General features: G+C 47.6%; 1 protein-coding gene across 3 annotated transcripts in view; it reads right to left on the reverse strand.

The window, feature by feature from the left end:
• Window positions 1–2,571: 2,571 nt before the first annotated feature.
• LARGE1 (LARGE xylosyl- and glucuronyltransferase 1) overlaps window positions 2,572–20,125 on the reverse strand; it is a 447,934-nt gene continuing 430,380 nt past the window's right edge. For 2 of the 3 annotated variants that reach the window (XM_068970493.1, XM_068970491.1), the window contains 3 exons: window positions 9,778–9,924; window positions 4,201–4,396; window positions 2,572–3,249 (listed from right to left, as the gene is read on the reverse strand). In XM_068970493.1, coding sequence (XP_068826594.1) covers window positions 3,052–3,249; window positions 4,201–4,396; window positions 9,778–9,924 — 541 coding nt within the window. In that variant the 3' untranslated portion in view covers window positions 2,572–3,051. The remainder of the gene's footprint in view (window positions 3,250–4,200; window positions 4,397–9,777; window positions 9,925–20,125) is intronic. The other variant, XM_068970492.1, reaches the window with a different exon arrangement.

Below are 20,125 nucleotides of genomic sequence, written 5' to 3' on the forward strand. Positions count from 1 at the left end.
AGGCTGTTTTACCCTAGGAAACTGATACGAAGGAATCGACATCTGCAGCAGTTGCTTCTGCCCAAGTGGCTGCAGCTCTGCACACAGGAGCTGGGGCTGGCAATGAGCTGCTGCTCGCAACATAAGCTCTGGGAATTCACGCCGTTGGCTCTACAGACTTCAGTCTCCACTGGGCTGGCAGTCTCTGTGCTGAACTTGGGCATCAGCCAACATCTGAGCTCTAGCCTTAAGTGAGATTGGCTTCAGAGTGTCAGGACCTGTCTTGGGGGAAAGTAGGATTTTTCTCTTACTGGTATGGAGTGTCAGATTCTGGCTTTAACAAATTCAGTGTACGTGAAGCAGTACTATCCCCCAATTTATACCTATTGTGTCTAAGTAATTAGCACCTTCTTTCATTCTCAGAGGTGACCCACTTTGGATAACAAATTATGTAGACACAACCATACTCATAGAAATGCGAGTGAAAGCAAGGTGGCTGGGCATGATTCAAGGGCCACGAAAAATTAAAAAAATAAGTTTTAGGGAGTTAAAATTTGATTTTCAGCACTGAGGAATTAGAGCTACCAGCATGTGAAAGTTTGAGAGAAACAGACTGTGTGTGTGTGTGTGCAGGGAAAGGAAAGTGTGGTGTGCCAGTAGACGTTTGACAACCAGCTCTCAGGGCGCTGGCGCCCTGGTTTGTGTTTTTTTCTGATTTCCATGGTGTAAATACAACGGTCACAGATGATTTCATGCTACAAATGTGATGTTACTGAACGCAGGAGTAAGAAAGAGGTGTGCACAGTAAGTTCTCCTGAGCTGGTATGAGCTGGCTCCCATGCACCAGTGGAAAATGGGGATTTAACATGAACTTCGAATACTTCTGTGATGTTTCACTTTTTACAGTATTCATGTATAACTTTCATAATAACAAATCCTGCAGATATGTAGTATAAGTACATGATATATATACATATACACACAAACACACACACACTTACATATTGGGTTGGCTAAAAAAATTTGTTCGGGTTTTTCTATAAGATCGTACCAGAAACCTGAAAAATTTTTTTGGTCAACCCAACATATCGGTGTGAGAGTTAGTCTTAACAGTCTTCCTAAAGTTTTTAGTAAATTTGAGCGAATGCACTTGAGTGCCTAACACACTGAGGGGCTCTCATTAATCCGGTTGCCACAGGGTTTCATAATTTCATAATTGTCATAAACTGCCACGATTTTGGAGAAGTCAACAGCACCCCACTCCAGTACTCTTGCCTGGAAAATCCCATGGACAGAGGAGCCTGGTAGGCTGCAGTCCATGGGGTCACTAAGAGTTGGACACAACTGAGCGACTTCACTTTCATTTTCACTTTCATGCATTGGAGAAGGAGATGGAAACCCACTCCAGTGTTCTTTCCTGGAGAGTCCCAGGGACAGTGGAGCCTGGTGGGCTGCCGTCTATGGGGTTGCACAGAGTCGGACACGACTGAAGCAACTTAGCAGCAGCAGCCATGGTTTACCTTGCTAGCCCACATCTGGTACCTAAAACCCGTGGCTTCCATGTTGTGATGGAAGCTAAACGGACAGTGGGAAACTGCTTTGAGGTCGTGAATGTGAAATGAGATCTAACCTCAGGTAGGGAGAAAAAGAAGTTCAAGTTCAAATGACGAGTGGACACAATGGGAGGACAGAAGTGTAAAGTTGCCGTTTATCGACTTTGCTTTCTACACTGAAGTGTCTCCAGCAGGTCCTTAAGAGAGTGGGAGGGGAGTGAGGAAGAAACAGTCTGTACTTGCATTTATTGATGCAGCGCCTGCTGGTCACACTGCAACTCGATACAAACAGCCCGGCAGAGAGTGGGGCCCTGACTCTTGTTCTCATCAATGTAAACACAACATTAATATTGAAGATTCAAGAAAATGGGTAAAAAGTCCAGTGTCCCCTCAGTCTGTGTGATGGTGAAGGTGCTGGCCTACCCTTGGATGGGTCCCCAAGGAAGCCTGAGGTCATGACCTTGGCCCAGCCGCTGCAAAGCAGACAGGAACACAGAGGAGCCCCACACATTCTTCCAAAGTTCTCCCAACGGGCTCATGAATCTTCAGGACTGAATAATGAAAGTTCTTCTAAAGGCCTGAGAGGTTCATACCTTTCATGTGCACAGAAACCATCCATTTAAAGCCCTGTCCCCGTGACTCAGTCACTGCCCAAAGAAAACGAGACCAGCTGTACAATAGCTGGTCTTTGCACTCCCACAGTCCTCTGTAGCCCCCGGATTCTGAACAGTTGGGATTTAAGGTCATGGGGCCTTGAGGACCATCCTGAAGAAGGCTACCCATGTTTAAATACTGGTTGAAGACTCTTGTCTTCTTGGTTGAGCCACTGCTGATCAAGGGATGTTAGCTGAGGCAGCTGGTTTTCCTTCGGAGCCTTAAAGGATCAGGTTTTCTATTTGGGATTCCCAGACTCAAAACAAACAAACACCCCCCCCCCCCCACCCCACCGAAACAAAACAAGAGTGACCTTGAGGATAAGGAACCAACTGATACTACCTCCAGGTCCTGTCAAGTACAATGTCAAGTACAATAGTTCGATCATTGGCGTGCCCTCCTTTTGGATACATGGTTAAACTGTAGGGCGAAGAAGAACGTTTTCTCTGATAAAGAGACATTTTTGCTTTTATTTCCTGGGATGGATAACCCCCAACACCCTGCCTTCCCTTTAAAAAAAAAAGAAAAAGGAAAAAAAACAATGAAAACATCCCAAAGACCTGGCTGTGTGGCTTTGTGGAAGGATAACCCCTTTGCTCCCTCTCACCCTCCGTGTCCCGTTCTTGGAGAGACTGCGTAGATGGGTAATTTCCCCTGCTCTGGGAATGACGGATCATGGGCCAGAGCGGGGTTGGCCGGATCCTTGTCCCAGATCTCCATAATGAGGGCAGCTTAATTGGGCCAAAGAGACAAATAAAAAACCAAAACGGTGATGCTCAATTTGAGTTTGAAGGCTGGGCCCCAAACAGCAAGTGGCTCTCCCCACCCTGCAGAACATCTGTTGCTCATGGTGGGCTTCCTGGTGCTAGCTGTTGTTCTCGGCCGTGAGATATTTGAGGGCAGCAAAGCCATAGCGGCGGGACATGTCCTGCTGAAACTCTTCCTTCAGGGTTTTGAGACAGATGCGGTATTGCTTGTTGGACCGGAACTTGGTGATGTCGAAGCTGGGGGCGTGAGGCATGTGGATCATGTACGCATTGGGCAGCACGATGAATTCATACTCCTGGAAGCAGACAAGAGCTGACTGAGACCCTCAGAGTTCCCCAGTGATGTACAATGAGCACCCAAGCAGACAGCTACTTGACTAAACAAAGGAATGAAGTCGTGTATGACACCAGTACCAGGGCAGCACCATGGACAGCATCACCACGTGGATGAGGGCAGTTAGTTCAAGGTTGTCTCCATGATCCTGGGTACATTATTTGGCTTCTCTGAGCCTTAGTTTTCTTGTCTATAAAGTGAAAGTAATTCTCCTCCCTTGAGACTACTACCACAGTCACACCTACAGTATGCAGTCTATAACTGAACTACGAAGGCAGAACTGAGGAGCTCAAAAAGAAACTTACCGGCCGCACAGATCCCCCTAAATCTACTATCTGGTCCTTTGGAGAAAAGCTTTGCAGACCTCTGGTTTAACCTATTAGAATTCTGTAGGCGATTTTGAGGCAGGTGCTCAATAAGTATTAGCTGAATGAATGAAAGGGTTTCATGATTAAACACAGCCTGAAAATCACTCCTTTAGTTATGGGGTAGAATAGCTGCACCTTATCTGCATGCTTTGTGTCATTTATATGGAATTCCTAGAATGCTCTGTGTCAGTTACATGATTCACAGGGTGAGTGATGAATGGTCATCATTCACTCATCTTCATCACTCAGTTGAATGAGGATGAGGGGGTGAAATGGTTTGTTCCAGGACACTCAGATGTGCTGGGGACCTGGCTGGGAACCCAACTGTCACCCAAGGGAGGAGAAAGAAAAATGGATTAAGAATCAACAGAACTGAGAACAAGTACTGTCACATTCTTACTCTAGGACCATGAGCACATATTGTTCCTTCTTGAGTCCCTGCCTTCTTATCTCCAAGGGCCTTTCAGCTCTGAGGTACAGGCCTCCCCTTCCCACCCCCCTACTGCCCCCACAGTACTGGGGCCATAACATTCTACTCTTCTCACCTGGGCATCTAATTCCATGATGTGAGCCACCTTGTTCCAGCCAAAGCCCACAAACCTCCGGTCGTACTCAGGGCAGTCCCGTCTCACAACAACATACGGCTCGAAATCGGCCTCCCACTCAACCCGGTAAGGCGTGGTGGCAGTCCGCCACTTGGCGAAGTTTGTGGGTGCATGGCCTTTTGTCCAGACATGGTACCTGGGACACAAGGAGAAAAGCCATTGGTGGAGGGGAAGGAAGCAGAGGTTTCCAAATGCTGGTCTGGAGGATGAAGAGGTATATGCTGATACAGTCTTCGTGGTGGGTTGAATTTTTGTCCCCATTCCTCGCCTTCCCCTCCACCCTGGCCAAAGCTATGTTCAAGTCTTGACCCCTAGTATCCGTGAATGCAACCTATTTGGAGAGAAGATCTTTGCAGATGTAATCAAGTCAAGAGGATGTCACAGTGGATTGTTGTGGTCTCTAATCCAAAGTCCTTATAAAAGGAGGAAATTTTGGACACAGAGATATGCAGGAGGAACTCCATGTGAAGACGTGGGCAGAGATGAAGTGAGACACCTCCAAGCCAAGGGATGCCAAGGATTACTGGCAACCACCAGAAGCTAGAAAGAGGCAAGAAAGAAATCTGCCCTTGAGCCTTTGGAGGAATCAAGGAACTACCAACAACACCTTGATTTTGGACTTCTGGTGGGCAGAATGGTGAGGATAAGTTTCTGTCATTTTAAGCCACCCAGTTTGTAGTACTTTGCTATAGCAACAAAAGTGAAAATTGCTCCGTCATGTCTGACTCTCTGCAACCCCATGGACTATACAGTCTATGGAATTCTCCAGGCCAGAATACTGGAGTGGGTAGCTGTTCCCTTCTCCAGGGATCTCCTCAGTCCACGGATTGAACCCAGGTCTCCTACACTGCAGGCAGATTCTTTACCAACTGAGCCACCAGGGAAACCCGAGAATACTGGAGTGGGTAGCCGATCCCTCCTCCAGTGGATCTGCCCGACCCAGGAATCGAATCAGGGTCTCCTGCATTGCAGGCGGATTCTTTACCAGTTGAGCTGCCAGGGAAGCCCTACAGCAACAGAGACAGCCCCTTACTTTTTCTTTTTTTAGCGTTAGAGTGGTTGAGCAGCTTGACCAAGACCACGTAATTAATGTTGAAATATATTTTCCCTGAATTCCTAGTTTTTTTGTTTGTTTTTTTTCTACCCTTGTGCTCATGTGCTCAGCCGTGTCTGACTCTTTGAGATTCCATGGACTGTAGTCCGCCAGGCTCCCCTGTCCTCGGGATTTTCCAGGCAGGAATGGTGGAGTGGGTTGCCATTTCCTCCTCCAGCAAATCTTCCTGACACAAGGATCAAACCTGTGTCTCCTGCATTGCACACACATTCCTTACTGCTGTGCCACTGGGGAAGCCCCTTGGGTTGGCCAAAAAGTGTATTCAGGGCTTTCCATAACATCTTAAGGAAAACCCTGAATGAACTTGTTGACCAATCCAATACATCCTTCACTAATAAAGAGGCTATCACTATGAAAAGGTACATGACTTTCTGGATTGCTATCTGTCATTTATATGGAACAGCAGGTTAGTCTGAAACAGGGAGTGGAAGGCAGAAATCTGGGATGCCTTTTGGTGACCCTTCCCTAGTACAATGTCCTTCCTCTTGAGGCAGGACCTATGAGCATGATATCACTCCTGCAATTATGTTACATTATATGGCAAAAAGGATTTTTGTAGATGCAGTTATGGTTACTAATCAGTTAACTTGAGACTACGGGAGTGAGCCTGACCTAATCATATGAACCTTTAGATCTGGGTTTGGAAGAAAGCAAAACGCCATGTGTGAGCTGCCTATGGGGGTCATGTGGCAAAAAGCCTGGGGGTAAATGGTGACCTCAGTCCTCCAATCACAAGCAAAAGAATCCTGTCAGCAAGCAGTGTGCCTGGAGAACCACACACTCTAGGGACAACTGCAGCCTCCCCCACACTGATTTTAGCCAAATGAGAACCATAAGCAGAGAATCCAGGCATTCCATGCTTGGACCTCTGACCCTCAGAAAATGACTGTGAGATAATAAATTTGTATTGTTTTGAGCTTCTAAACTTGTGGTAATTTGTTACATAGTAATAGAAATGAACATAACTATGGGTGGCGCCAGTGGTGAAGAACCCACCTGCCAATGCAGGAGACATAACAGATGCAGTTTCAATCCTGGGGTCGGGGAGATGCCCTGGAGGAGGGCATGGCAGCCCACTCCAGGATTCTTGCCTAGAGAATCCCATGGACAGAGGAGCCTGGAAGCCTACGGTCCATAAGGTCAAAGAGTTGAACATGACTTAGCAGCTGAACAACAACAACAATAATGATAATAAGCTCTAGTAAGCACTTAAGATGGTTATACTGTCCTACCCATAATTGTAAGTTCTCATAATATACCCAATATCAAGTTACAAATAGCAGTAGGTAGATCAGGGATGCACACCTAGGCAGCCTGGTTCAAGGGATAGGACCTTTCCTCAGGTTAGGGTTTGAGTTAACTATGCTGAGTTACCTCTTTTTATACGTCACTGTCATCACACTCTCTGGCCTGTATCTAGAACAAGTAGTCAGTGGGGCCTCTACACTAAGTTGAAAGAGAAATCTAAAAACCTGACAGGCACCTAAGACAGAAGCCAGCTAGTGGGGCAGGAATATGTCTCTGGATGCTAAAAGAGATGGGAGCTGAGAGCCAGTGAAGCAGCAGATGGGGCCCGAGGAAAAGAAAATTCTGGAAAGAAGAGCTTCAGAAAATGCCCCAGGAAACCTACTGTCACACCAGTAGACACTGGTCTCCAGAACTTGCTTTCTGAGACCACCACCATTAGTCTCAAAAAAAAAAGAAAAAGAAAGAAAAAACCAAAAAACAGTGATGAAAGACATTTCCTGGGTCCACCTTGTGGGATGCTGCTTAGAAGAAACTCGGGGCACTCTGCGTTGAGCAGAGGTTTTCCAGCTGGCATGTGTATCAGAATCCCCTGGAGGACTACTTAACAGTCAGATTGCTGGATTCCACCCCCAGAGTTTCTGATCCAGTAGGGCTGGGGTAGGGCTTGAGACTTGGTGCTTCTAACAAGTTCCCAGGGGGTGCTGATGCTACTGGTCCAGGGACCATGCTCAGAACCGCTGCCCTGGAGGACGGGTAGACCTGAGCATGACTTATTAGTTCAGGCGCTGTTAGAAGCAGATTTCAGTGGCTAGGAGGTTTAAGAGTTCATTTGGAGGGAAGGTGACAAAGCAGTTTCTTGGAAGGAAGGTTTGTAATTCAGCACTTGGCATGATGGCTTGCAAGCTCTTGGCCAGAGCAGCAATCACGGACACAGCAGGCCAACCCCCAGCTCTCCCAGCTCTCAGGCCCTTGGACTTGGCCTTGAAATGAGTTCTTAAATAACCTGGGGATTTGGAAGGAGGGGTGCTTTGGAGACTTGCCAGGTGATCAGCCTTTGGGAAGATCACCTGGAGTAGGAAATGGCAACCCACTTCTGTACTCTTGCCTGAAAAATCCCATGGACAGAGGAACCTGGAGGACCACAGTCCACGGGGTCTCAGAGCCAGGCACCACTGAGTGACTGAGCACACACACAGCCATGAGGCTACGGACTCCAAAGTCTCCACTTCTGCCTGCATTTTCAGATGCCGGTAAGTAAATTCAGGACTTGACCAGTGGTCTGATGGTATTTTGATTAAGAGCCCAGGCTCTATGGTTTTTAGACCTGGGCTGAATCCAAGCTCTGTCATGTATTGGCTGTGTCGCTTGGGCTAGTTATGCAGCCTCTCAGAGCCGCAAGTTTATGTGTAAAATGGGGATAGCATATCTATCTCATGGATTTGTTGTGAGGATTAAATGAGCTGATCCCCGTGCCCAGCTCATGCTTTGTTGTTCAGTTGCTAAGTTGTGTCTAACTCTTTGTGACCCCATAGACTGCAGCACACCAGGCTTCCCCATCCTTCACTCCACTCCTCAGTTCCTTTATCTGTATGAGAGGTGAAGAGGGAGCTCCTCTGAATTGTTGCATGAATAACCTATCTCATAAAGTTATCTTCACAAAATAATGTTTGCTTGAGAAAACCTTCTAGAAACTTCTAGTAACTTAACAGTGGTATAAAAACCTAAATTAGGATCTTTTCAGCAAAATTCAGATTGCATAGAAATGTATGTTTTGGGGGGGCTTCCCAGGTAGTGCCAGTGGTAAAGAACCCACCTGCCAACGTGGGAGACATAAGAGGCGTGGGTTTGATCCCTGGGTTGGGAAGATCCTCTGGAGGAGGGCGTGGCAAACTACTCCAGTATTTTATTTTTTTTCCACTCCAGTATTTTCTCCTGGAGAATTCCCAGGGACAGAGGAGCCTGGCAGGCTACAGTCCATATGGTCGCAAAGAGTCGGACACGACTGAAGTGACTGAGCACGCACGTGGTTTTTTTTTTTTTTTTTTTTAGTTCAAAGGAAGTGTTTATACTGTTTAAAAGGGAGGCCTTTCTTTAAAATGGGAGCAGAAGGTGGGCACGGCTCTCTCTCACAATCAGGAGGCCGAGCAGGATTCCTGCTCACCCAGGGGTGCTCCCCTTAATGCTGCAGTCTGTCCCTGGGGACAGAAGCCATCTGCATCTGTGCCATCGTGCAGACTTCCTGGCCCTTTGGACAGGGGGACGGGTAGCTCCTCTGCTATGTTTCTGGAGGACTGAGGATTCTAGGAAGTCAGGGAAATGAGGGACTTGTTTGAAACTGTCACTCGGGCAACAGGACAGACAGCTGCCACACTGCTGTATGCAATCTTGGAGTCACCTGGATGCCTTTAGCTGTTGAAGCTACTACTGCTGCCCATCCCAGGCTTGAGGACCTCAGAGAACAGACCGCTCACAAGAAAAGAAAACGAGAGATGGCCACCATGGCCCTAATGTGACGAAGCCCACTGATCGAACGAGTGAATGGACGAGCAAACCAAAAGGAGAAGTCAGAGTCAACAGACAGGGGCGGAACATCAGCTGATTAAAGTGGAAAGAGAGAGGCTGACCACCCTACAGACAGGGGCAGCACATCAGCTGGTTAAAGTGGAAAAGAAAGAAGCTGACCACCCTACCCAGCCTTCCTGTCCTTTCCATCTGGATACACAGGGCGAACTCTCTCTCTCACATTGGTAAGTTGTGTCTGACTCTTCATGACCCTATGGACTGTAGTCTGCCAGGCTCCTCTGTCCATGGGATTTCCCAGGCAAGAATACTGGTGTGGGTTACCATTTCCTCCTCCAGGGCATCTTCCGACCCAGGGATCAAGCCCAGGTATCAGGCATTGGCAGGTGATTCTTTACCACTGAGCCACCAGGGAAGCCCTCCAGGTCAATCACATAAAAAGCACATGGCACGTGGGAAGAGAAAGAATTATGCCAAGCACACAGTTTGGGCCAGCAGTGCTTCTGTGGCCTTAAAATGGTCTAATGCCAATGACAACCGTCTAGGCCAGCAGCTCCTCTGGCTTCTGGTTTCCCAGGAGTGAGGATGACTTTGGGCTCCCCCTCTCCCAGGGGGTGGCAGTGAGGGCCACTCACCTGAACGTGAAGAGGGTCCCCATGTCTAGCATCGAGAGCAGCTCTGCCTTCGACTTGGGGAAGGAGAGCCGGTAGCGCAGTGTCTCAAACGCGGGGACGATCATGGCCTTCTTGGTGTTGGCGAGGTCCAGCTGGATGACAGACTTCCTGGAGAGAGGGCAGGCAGAGAGACAGGGCCCCTGTAATGGCAGGTAGAGGCTGCCCATGCAAGTGCGTGGAGGTGGCTGGTACAAGGAGGGGTTGTAGAGAAAGCCAGGGGCAGCCTCTCAGCTTAAACATAAGGGAAACCAAGACCTGGGGGAGGCCTGGAAGCTTGTCCAGCAGCACTCAGGAGCCTGGCTGTCTCTGGGCCAGAAGGCGGAGTCTTTTTGGAGAGAGAGCAGAGGGGCTGCACATTCACAGTGTGTGCCCCTGTCAGAGCCAAGTGCAAAAGCCAAGAGACCAGGTATCCACAAGGTGTGGAGACCAGCCTGCTTGCTGGGTCCCCTGGGCTGGCCGCACGCCTGATGCATCACTGGCCACAAGGAGAGCTGGACACACGCTGATGAGTTGATTGCCAACCTGGGCATCTGTGGTCCCATCTCTGGGACTCTTCACTCCTTGGACTCCTTCCGATGCTAAGCCTTCAAACTCGCCTGACACAACATGCCAGAGCTCTGGATCCTGCCATCCTCTCACTCAATCCTGCCTTCTGTCCCTCCGAGACCCAGCTCCTGCCTTCTGGACTTGTCTGCCTGGAGCCAGCTCTGAGGCCATCATTTGAAAGAGAGAAAAGTCACGGTGCATGAGGCTGTAATGAACCACAGATAGGACTTAAAAGCCTGGCTCTTCACTTTAGGTGTCTTGCCATATTTTACAAGTAATTCAGTTTCTCATGACCTCAGGTTCCTCCTCAAAATGGGGCAATAATATCTCCCTGCTGAGCTGCTGTGGAAACTGGACGAGGTACCAGAAACAATAGTACTGCCAGGCGTACCGGGCACATGGCAAACAGTCCCCATTATACTGCAGTGCCGTCCCATTCCCAGGCATCTCTTTCGCCATGGCTGTGATACTGCATGCTGGCTTCCTGCTCAGATTACTGACCCTCGGGTCTCAGGCCAGCCTGAGATGCTCGTTATCTCTGAGACAGAGAAAGAATTCTCCCTTGGAGTAACACGAGGTATTTAGCAAAAATGCTGTAAGGAGCAGTCATCCAGAGCAATACAACTGCTTCTTACTTAAAGTAACTTTATTCAATAGAACTTTGAGCCTGTGTGTGCAGGCCAGGTTGGTCTGCAAGGAGCAGTACCTTGTGTAAGGAAGTAACTTGTGAGCCCAGGCCAGCATGGGACACGGACAGAGGAGCAATCCAAAAAAGAAGAGCAGAAGGGTTCGGTAGCCACAGATGAGGGGGGAATCTGGACCAGGTCAAGATAAGGAGGGGTTTCTCGGAACCACTCTTGGTGAAGGGGGTCTCACCAGCTCTCAGTGCAAGAGCGTGGTTGAAATGGACTGGAAGTTGACATGAGAATTCTTTAAGTATTATTTGCAGTTCACTCTATAATTATGTTTCAGTTAAGTATATACCAAATGATATATGACCCTCACATCACTATTTCAAGACGGATTTATAAAGGATGATGTCAAGATAGAATCTGGGTGAGCTACCCTTGGCCGGTTGGAGGATCAGAGGTCTGAGTCAGCCTGTTCTGGCCTGCATTCCTCTTGTCTTTCTCTAAGCAATGCCTCTACACAAACACCTAAGGTTCCCTGGCCTGTGACCAGACATTCTCTTTCATATCAACCTTATGTCGGACACTGGCAGACTGGGGGCTTGTTACCTTTCCTCCAAGAAAGATACGTTGTTGTTGTTGTTGTTGAATTGCTAAGTTGTGTCTGACTCTTTGTGACCCCATAGACTGCAGCACACCAGGCTCCTCTGTCCATGGGATTTTCCAAGCAAGAATACTGGAGTGGGTTGCCATTTCCTTCTCCAGGGGATCTTCCCTGCCCAGGAATCGAATGCTTATCTCCTGCTTGGCAGATGGATTCTTTACCACTGAGCAACCTGGGAGACCCAGGAAAGGCATGCATCTTATTTATTGCCGCGGGTGTTAGGGATGGGACATATGGGTCTAAAGAATATCCTTGGATCAAAATGGCAAAGCCCCTGGAGGGAGGGAAGATATCCCAGCACTGATGGGTGGTCGCTATTCCTTCAACAGTCACCATGCATTTACTATGTGCCAGGCACTCTGCTTGGAAATACAGAACACCACCCTCCAAAGTCTCTTCCTGTCTGATGCTGACATTCTCATCTAACGTGTTTCAGGATGCTAAAAGCCCAAGGGCAAGGATCACTAAACCAGGGCTCAAGATCGCACTTGCAGCTAATCATGTGAAGATATGATTGCTGTGGAAATGGAGTGGGAGGCTGGGAGGGCTGACCAACAAAGGGAACGGCGAAGTGTGCACACATACACAATTGTTGCAGATGTCTATGAATGTGGGTGTCTCTAGATAAACCTCAAATTGCTGTTACAATTAAGGTTATTATAGAAACCACTTCTTCAATAATTTTTTAAAAAAAATTTTATTTCTCTGACTGTGCCATGTCTTAGTTGAGGCATGCAGGATCTTTGATCTTTGTTGCTGCATGGGAGATCTAGTTCCCTGACCAGGGATCGAACCCAGACTCCCAGCACTTGGAGCATGGAGCTTTAGCCACTGGGCCACCAGGGAAGTCTCTAGAAGCCACTTCTTGGAATAGAAGATAATTCCCCTTCTCATGGTCCCTGTACACAGGGGCAGCCCTGAGCTATGTTGCCCTACGTGAAGCCCTGACCAGGTGTTCAGGGGCAGACACTAAGGTTTTAAATCAATTTCTCACTCTTGGAAATCTGAACAGATGCAGAGGCTGGAGACCACAGAGCTCACTTGTGCTAACACCAGGCAGCACTCCAGAGGTTTCTGAATTTCTGCTGCACAGGGGCCCAGAGCTGCCACGGGTTACTTATGGTCTCAAGGACTAGTCTTCTGAATCCTACTTTGATTCCATAAGATAAACCACTCAGCAATTATGCTTCCCCTTTGATTTCTTTTCATTTTAATTAAGCGTCCAGCATTGGTTTCTGTTGCTTGCAACCAAACAACCGATACACTGCAAGGTCCATAGTAAGCAGACCCAGTCAGCAGCAGGCCACCCAAAAACTGAGTCCTAAGCAAGCTTATTTCCCTCTGCATAGACAGCATGAGATTCTGGAGTGCTTTCTGTAAATTCCATTTAATCTCGCTGAAACACGAAGTGCCACGGAGATGGATTTGTCATTAGATAGGCTCGTTTCAACCTCAGTTCCAGGAGGCTTTCATATCGATGTCCTGAATGGTTCTTATTAAGAAGCTGTTTCAGCAACAAAGTGGTTTCAGGGCACTGACTCTGAGAACATCTGTGCCCTGAGCTGGTAACGGCAGCCTGGGCTTTCCTGCACCAGTGTATCTAGCCAGCACCTCCCACCTTGGCTGGCCTGCTGACCACCTTGAGTGGCATGGTCTACGGCCACTTTTACTAGAAAGTGAGTCCAGGAGAGGACAGAATGTCTCCAGTGCAGGCTCTTCCAGGAGCAGAGGGGGGATGGTGAAGTGGGAAGGCTGGCCCAGGGCCAAGAGACCTGCATCCTGGAGCCAGCTCTGACAGGCTGAACAGCTCTGGAGCCTGTCATTCACCTCTCTGAGACTAGTTAATCTAGAACATCCAAACTGGAGATTTTTAAAAAACAGTATTTTTACTTATTTGGCTTCACCGGGTCTTAGTTGTGGCACACACAGGCTCTGATTTTCTTGCAGCACGTGGAACCTTTAGTTGCAGCATGTGGGATTTAGTTCCCTGACCAGGGATCGAACCTGGGCCTCCTGCACTGGGAGCAGGGAGTCCTAGCCACTGGACCACCAAGGCAGCCCCTCAGCTGAAGATTTTGGAGGGCAGTCTGGTGCGGTAGTAACTAGGCAGCTTGGTTTCTGGCCCTGACTCCATCACTCCGCTTGGGCAAGTCACTTGGGCCCTTCTGAGTCCAGGGTTCATGCACATGTAAAACATTCTGATGAGAAAAGGTGCGCGTTGCATACAGAAATGCTTGGTGCAGCGCCTGGTACGTACTAGGTGCTGGCTACTTGATGGTGGCCGCTACTGATGGTTTGTTTATGTGTCAGTTAGGCTGGGCTGTGGTGCCCAGCTGGTTGGTCAAATAATCCGCCAGATGTTGCCGTGAAGGTATCTCATGGATGTGATTAACATTTAGGATCAAGTAAAAACCCTTACCCTTGATAATGTGGGTGGGCTTCGTCCAAGCAGTTGAAGGCCTTAAGAACAAAAATTGAGCTTTACTGGGAAAGAAGGAATTCTACCCACAAACTGTAGAACAGGAATCCTGCCTGCATCTCCAGCCTGCTGGTCTGCTCTCTGAATTTCAGACTTGCCACCATCACAGTTCCTTAAAGTCACTATCCAGCCATCTAATCACCCTATGGTTCTGTTTCTCTGAAAAATCCTGACTGGCCCACTTGCCTTTGCCAACGACCCCTTCGAAATTATTCACAAGCCTACTAGAATGTTTTGGGCATGCAGAACTCTTAGAAGGCACCTTAGTTATTTACAGCAGCAATTCAGAATCTTGCTGGTATAACAGAGCACCCAAGAAACACAGTGACTTGGAAGCAGCCAGCAGCAGGTTCAGGCCTTGCCTGTCACCCTCCTGTGACCTTGGGGACCTTGTAGTCACAGCCTTCCCATCTGTAGTGTAGAATGGACATGATGTTCTCATCAGTCGGAACTGCTGTGAGGATGAAGTGAAACCATCGCTCTAGAGACATTCTAGAAAAACTGAGTAACAAATGAGCTAGCGTTCTCTTCAGGTTCAGCTTCCCGGTGGGTCTGCAGCAAGTGAGGGGTTGAGAACAGAGGGCTCAGGAAAGGCCACCAACTGCTTAAACCAGGGTCCTTTTCTGGCTTGCCAGCCAGCCTGCCTGTCTGTGGAAACAGAGTTGATTTGATTTCGGTCTGTGCCAGCTCCCTGAGCCCTCTTTCACATCACAAATAATTCAAGTGTTCCCGACAAGAGTCCATTCATCCCATCCAGCCTGGCCCAGCTGACCTGCTGGGAGACTGTGAGCCGCCACTGTCTTCCAAGTCCCCTGTGTCCTCACCTGGGCGTCTTTTCCCCACAGCCTCTCGTGTTAGTTCGCTCAAGTATGCAAACTGTTCAGACTGTGTTGTTCCCACTTGCTAAAACTGGTGACTGGTGGGGATGAGGAGGGAATGTGAGAGTAGCAAGGTTCCCTAAGTCAGTCGAGGGGGTGGAGGTGGGCAGAGACTGTAGGTTTTCATGCGGCTCAGCATTATGTCAAACAATAGCACGAAAGGGTAGACTTTCTACTGTAGGTAGACGGGCTTGCTGGGGCTTAAAATGACCAAACTCCAGGACTGATCCTGGTAGTTGACTGCGTGTATACCCACCCCCCGCCACCCCTCACCCCTTCTCTTTATAACTCCATCCTCCATCCTAGAGGCAGGCATCTGTCATCAGGAAAACAGCCCAGGTTTCTGACATGAGGAGATGATGGGAAAGAGTCTCAGAGAAATTAGAATCAGGGATACACTGTGGGTTCTAATGCAGTAAAGATGAGGGCTCTGAGGCTGAGGGCTTAGGTTTGCACCCCAGCTGATTACTTAACCTCTTTGTCTTGCGGTTTCTGTCTGTAAGATGGGGATGGTGATCCCAACGTTGATCTCAGAGGGTGCTGGTGAGCACTGAGCTGGTGAGCATTGAGTGCTCAGCCTGTGCCCGGCAGGTGACAAGCTGTGGTGTGCACTGCTCATCAGCATGGGCACCTGTCCTCTTTTTATGCTGGCCTGCCCACAGCCTGGCACCCACCCTGGATCTTCCCATTTCACCCTGTCATTGGTTCATTTCCTGGCTCGTTGCACCCTGTACCAGGCGCTGCTGAAACACCTGGGCTACACTGGTAAACAGAATGGGCAGACATCCCTGCCCTTGTGGAGCTGACATTTTGTGGTCGGGGGACAGATGAGAACAGAGTGAACGGCATGGCATGTTGGAGAGTGAGAACTGCTGAGAGAGAATGGCGCTGGGTGAGGGATGTTAGGAATGCCAGAGGTGGGAATGGGTTGTGGTTTTAAATAAGGTGGTCCAGGCAGGCCTCACAGAGAAGGGGATGTTTAAACAAACGGCTGGAGCAGGTGAGGGAGCACGCCGCATGGTGACCTGGGGTAAGAGCTTTCTGGGTTAAGGAAACAGCCAGTGCAAAGGCCCACCTGAGAAAAGCACAGTAAAGAGCAGAGAGGGTTCCTAGAACGGGGACTGGAGAGGCGCCTGCAGATTACATGGGGTTCACAGACCACCGAAGGGTGCAGTGGGCAAATGAACCCCTGCCCCCAAGGCCAGCCACCTCCCAATCCCAGGAACCTGCAGATAGTGACCTTCCAGGGCAAAAGCGATGCTGCAAATGTGATTAAGGATGCTGAGACAGGAGGGTTATCCTGGATTACTCAGGTGGACTCATTTTAACAGTGAGGATCCTTGTAAGAGGGAGGTAAGGGAAGGAAATGGCAACCCACTCCAGTATTCTTGCCTGAAGAATCCCATGGACAGATTAGCCTGGCAGGCTACAGTCCATGGGGTCACAAAAAGTCAGACACACCTGAGCGGATAAGGCACACACACACATACGTGAGAGTCAGAGAAGAAGGCGGGATGATGCAAGCAGAGGCTGAAGTGATGCGGACACAGGTCAAAGAATGTGGGTAGGCCTCCAGGGAGCAAGAAAACAGCTTTTCCTCTAGGTCCCCCAGAGACTGTGCAGCCCTGCAGACACCCTGACCCTTCTCAGAATCCTTACAGCAGCCACAGGAAACTAATACAAGGGTCTTGGGTTTTACTCGGTGAGATAAGCCACTGGGGAACTCTGAGCTGAGTGAGGGGTGAGAGGATCAGTTTTCTGTATTAAAAAAATCACTCTGCTGCTGAGAGTTGACCGTAGTGTCTCCCAGGAGATCAATCACAAAGCCCTTGACATAATATAGGTGCTGCCACATAGGACGGCCAGATATTCTGATGTTTCAAGAGGAGCCGACTAAAGCGATCACGCATGTGAGGGCTGGCTGTGTCTCAGGGGATGCCGATTTGGAGACTGAGAAGTGAGGAAAAGAGCGCCACCTTTTACATCAGATGATGCTGATTCTATCTCAGCACCACTAATTGTGTAATCACAGGCACTTTTCTTAACTCTGGGCTTTTGTTTCCTTATCTTGATAAAAGTAAATACTTCACAGGCTCGGTTATTAAGAAAGCTAAGATAATATATTCATTAATTAGTGAATATTTATGAAGCCAGGCAGAGATACAGAGTCCAGAGCTGAGCGAACTGGTGATCATCTCTGTCGTGGCAGAGGCCAAAGAGGAGGGAGTGAGGAACACAGAAATGGAGGGTCTCTGGTGTGGAGTTTCCCATCACTGAGCTGGGTTCTTTTTTTTTTTTTTCCTAGAGAGACAAAGTATCACTATTTGAAAGATTATTAGGTACTTAAGGGAGAGGGAATGGGGAGTTACTGTTTGGTTACAGAGTTTCAGTTCTGAAGGTACAAATAGTTCTGGAGATGGATAATGGTGATGGTTGCAAAACAGTGAGACCGAATGCCACCAGACTCCACACTTAAAAGATGCACAGATGGGTTAGGATGCTGCATTGTTAAAAATTACAATTTTATTGGAGTATAGTCATTTTTTAATGTTCGTTTCAGGTGTATAGCAAAGTGATTCAATTATACATACGTTCATTATTCTTTCATCATTTTTTTCTCACATAGAATATCAGGGAACATTGAGTAGTTTCCTGTGCATAGCACAGGAGAACTTGGTCCTTGTTGGTTATCTGTTATTAATAATACATAGTAGTGTGGGTGTCTGTGTGTTCATTCCAAGCTCCTGATTTATCCCTCCCCACCACCTTTGCCCTTTGGTAATCACAGGTTTGTTTTCGATAATTTTAAGTCTATTTCTGCTCTGTAAGTAAGTTCATTTGTATCTCTTTTTGAAAACCTTAGATTCCACATATGGCTGATAACATGTGTTTGTCTTTGACTTCACTCAGTGTGATCATCTCTAGGCCCATCCATGTTGCTGCAGATGGCACTGCTGCATCCTTTCTTAGAGCTGAGTGATATTCCAGTGTAGGTATGTCCCACATCTCCATCCACCCATCTGCTATTGTGAATAGAACTGCAGTGAACACTGGGGTGCGCTTATCTTTCTGAGTTATTGTTTTCTCAAGATATTTGTCCCAGAGTGGGGTTCCTGGATCATATGGTCATTCTACTTTTAGATTTTAAAGGGTTCTCTATAGTGGTTGTAACAGTTTACCTTCCCATCAGCAGTGTAGGAGGGTTCCCTTTTCTCCATACCATCTCCAACATTTATTGTTTGTAGACTTTCTGGTGATGGCCATTTTGGGTTTGAGGTGACACCTGATTGGAGTTTATAGATAATAAACTACATTTATTTCTCCAGTAATTGGTGAAGTTGAGTATCTTTTAATGTACTTGTTGGCCATCTGTATGTCGTCTTTGGAGAAATGTCTGTTTAGTTCTTCTCGTTTTTCAATTGACTTGTTTGTTTTTTTTTTGTGTATTTTGGAGATTAATCCGTTGTAGCTTACTTTGTTTGCAAATATTTTCTGCCATTCTGTGGGTTGTCTTTTGGTTTTGTTTATGGTTTCCTTTGCTGTGCAGAAGCTTTTAAGTTTAATTAGGTCCCATTTATTTTCATTTTCATTTTAGTTACTCTAGAAAGTGGATTAAAAAAGATGCTGCTGCAATTTATGTCAAAGTGTGTTCTGCCTATGTTTCATAGTGTCTGGCCTTACATTTATGTCTTTGATTCATTTTGAGTTTATTTTTTTGTATGGTGTTAGAGAATGTTCTAATTTCATTCTTTTACGGGTGGCTGTCCAGTTTTCCCAGCATCACTTATTGAAGAGACTCCCTCTTCTTTGTGCATTCTTGCCTCCTTTGTTGCAGATTAATTGACCATAAGTGTGTGGATTTATTTCTGGGCTCTCTATCCTTTCCTTGATCTATATTTCTGTTTTGGGGTCACTACCATACTGTCTTAATTACTGTAGCTTCGTTGTATAGCCTGAATCTGGGAGTTTGATTCCTCTAGCTTCCTTTCTTGCTGTAAGGACTGCTTTGGCTATTTGGGGTCATTTGTGTTTCCATTTAAATTTTAAGATTTTTTTGTTCTAATTCTGTGAAAAATGCCATTGGTTAAGCTGTGTTCTAAGAAGCAGGAGTTAGCCAGTCAGGGGGAGAAGGAGGTTCAAGGTATCTGCAAAGTTTGGAAATAAGGAAGCATAAAGGACCCAGGGGAACTGCATTTCTTATAATGTGCCTGATACATTGTAGGTGGTGAATACACAGTAATCGGAATTACCTGTACTTCTTCAGTGTATTCAGTATCAAGCCCCGTGCCAGGCACTCTGTATAGACATTACTCCTTGAATCACTGCAACCTGTGCCATATGTCCTAGTGTTCCGAGTTTACCAAAAAGGACATTCGGTCTCAGAGAGGCTAAGTAATTTGCCTTAAAGCACAGCTAGTGGTCACCACCATCATTAACAAAGGATGAAGATGCTGAAATCAACACTGTATGAATCAAGGCTACCCCAGTGTAGAAATGACCTGGAAAGGTCAACAATCACAGGATCTGTATGGACCAGGCCTGTGAATGCGGTGACTTGGCAGCTAGCGCAGTGAGCCTCGTGGGAGTTCATGGATCAAGGCAGCTGGTGGGAGAGGTTAGGAAAGGGAGGGAGGGAGATGGCAGGAGGCTGGAGCCTGCATGCTGATGCTCCTTACACAGCATCCCCACAGGGGATCCCACCTTGTAGCAGCTAACTGAGCAGAGGCCAGGACGCAGGCAGCATTTGGAGATACAGAGGCATGCACCGACCTGGCTTACTGAGCTTCCTACACTGGTGATGTTTCTTTTCTTTACCATCCACGAGTTTCTCTAACTACTACAGTCTGCTTTTGACTCCTCGGATCAGGCCAAGGTCAGAAATGGCCCCTCACTGTCAAATCCAACAGATTTTGCCGTTCTCATTTTTCTTGCCTTTCCTTTGCACTTGGTGCTGAAGACCAATCTCGCTGCCCTTAGCTTGAGAACGCCATCTCCTACTCTCCCACTCTTGCTGCTTTGTGCATGAGCCCTCTTGGTGCTCGTTGTCTTCTGGACATCTCTTGCTGCCCCTACTCCCTCGGTAGGGGTGAAAATCCTCACTCTCTGGTCATGA

This window comes from Capricornis sumatraensis, chromosome 4, assembly GCF_032405125.1.
Source record: "Capricornis sumatraensis isolate serow.1 chromosome 4, serow.2, whole genome shotgun sequence".
In the NCBI taxonomy this organism is placed as follows: Eukaryota; Metazoa; Chordata; class Mammalia; order Artiodactyla; family Bovidae; genus Capricornis; species Capricornis sumatraensis.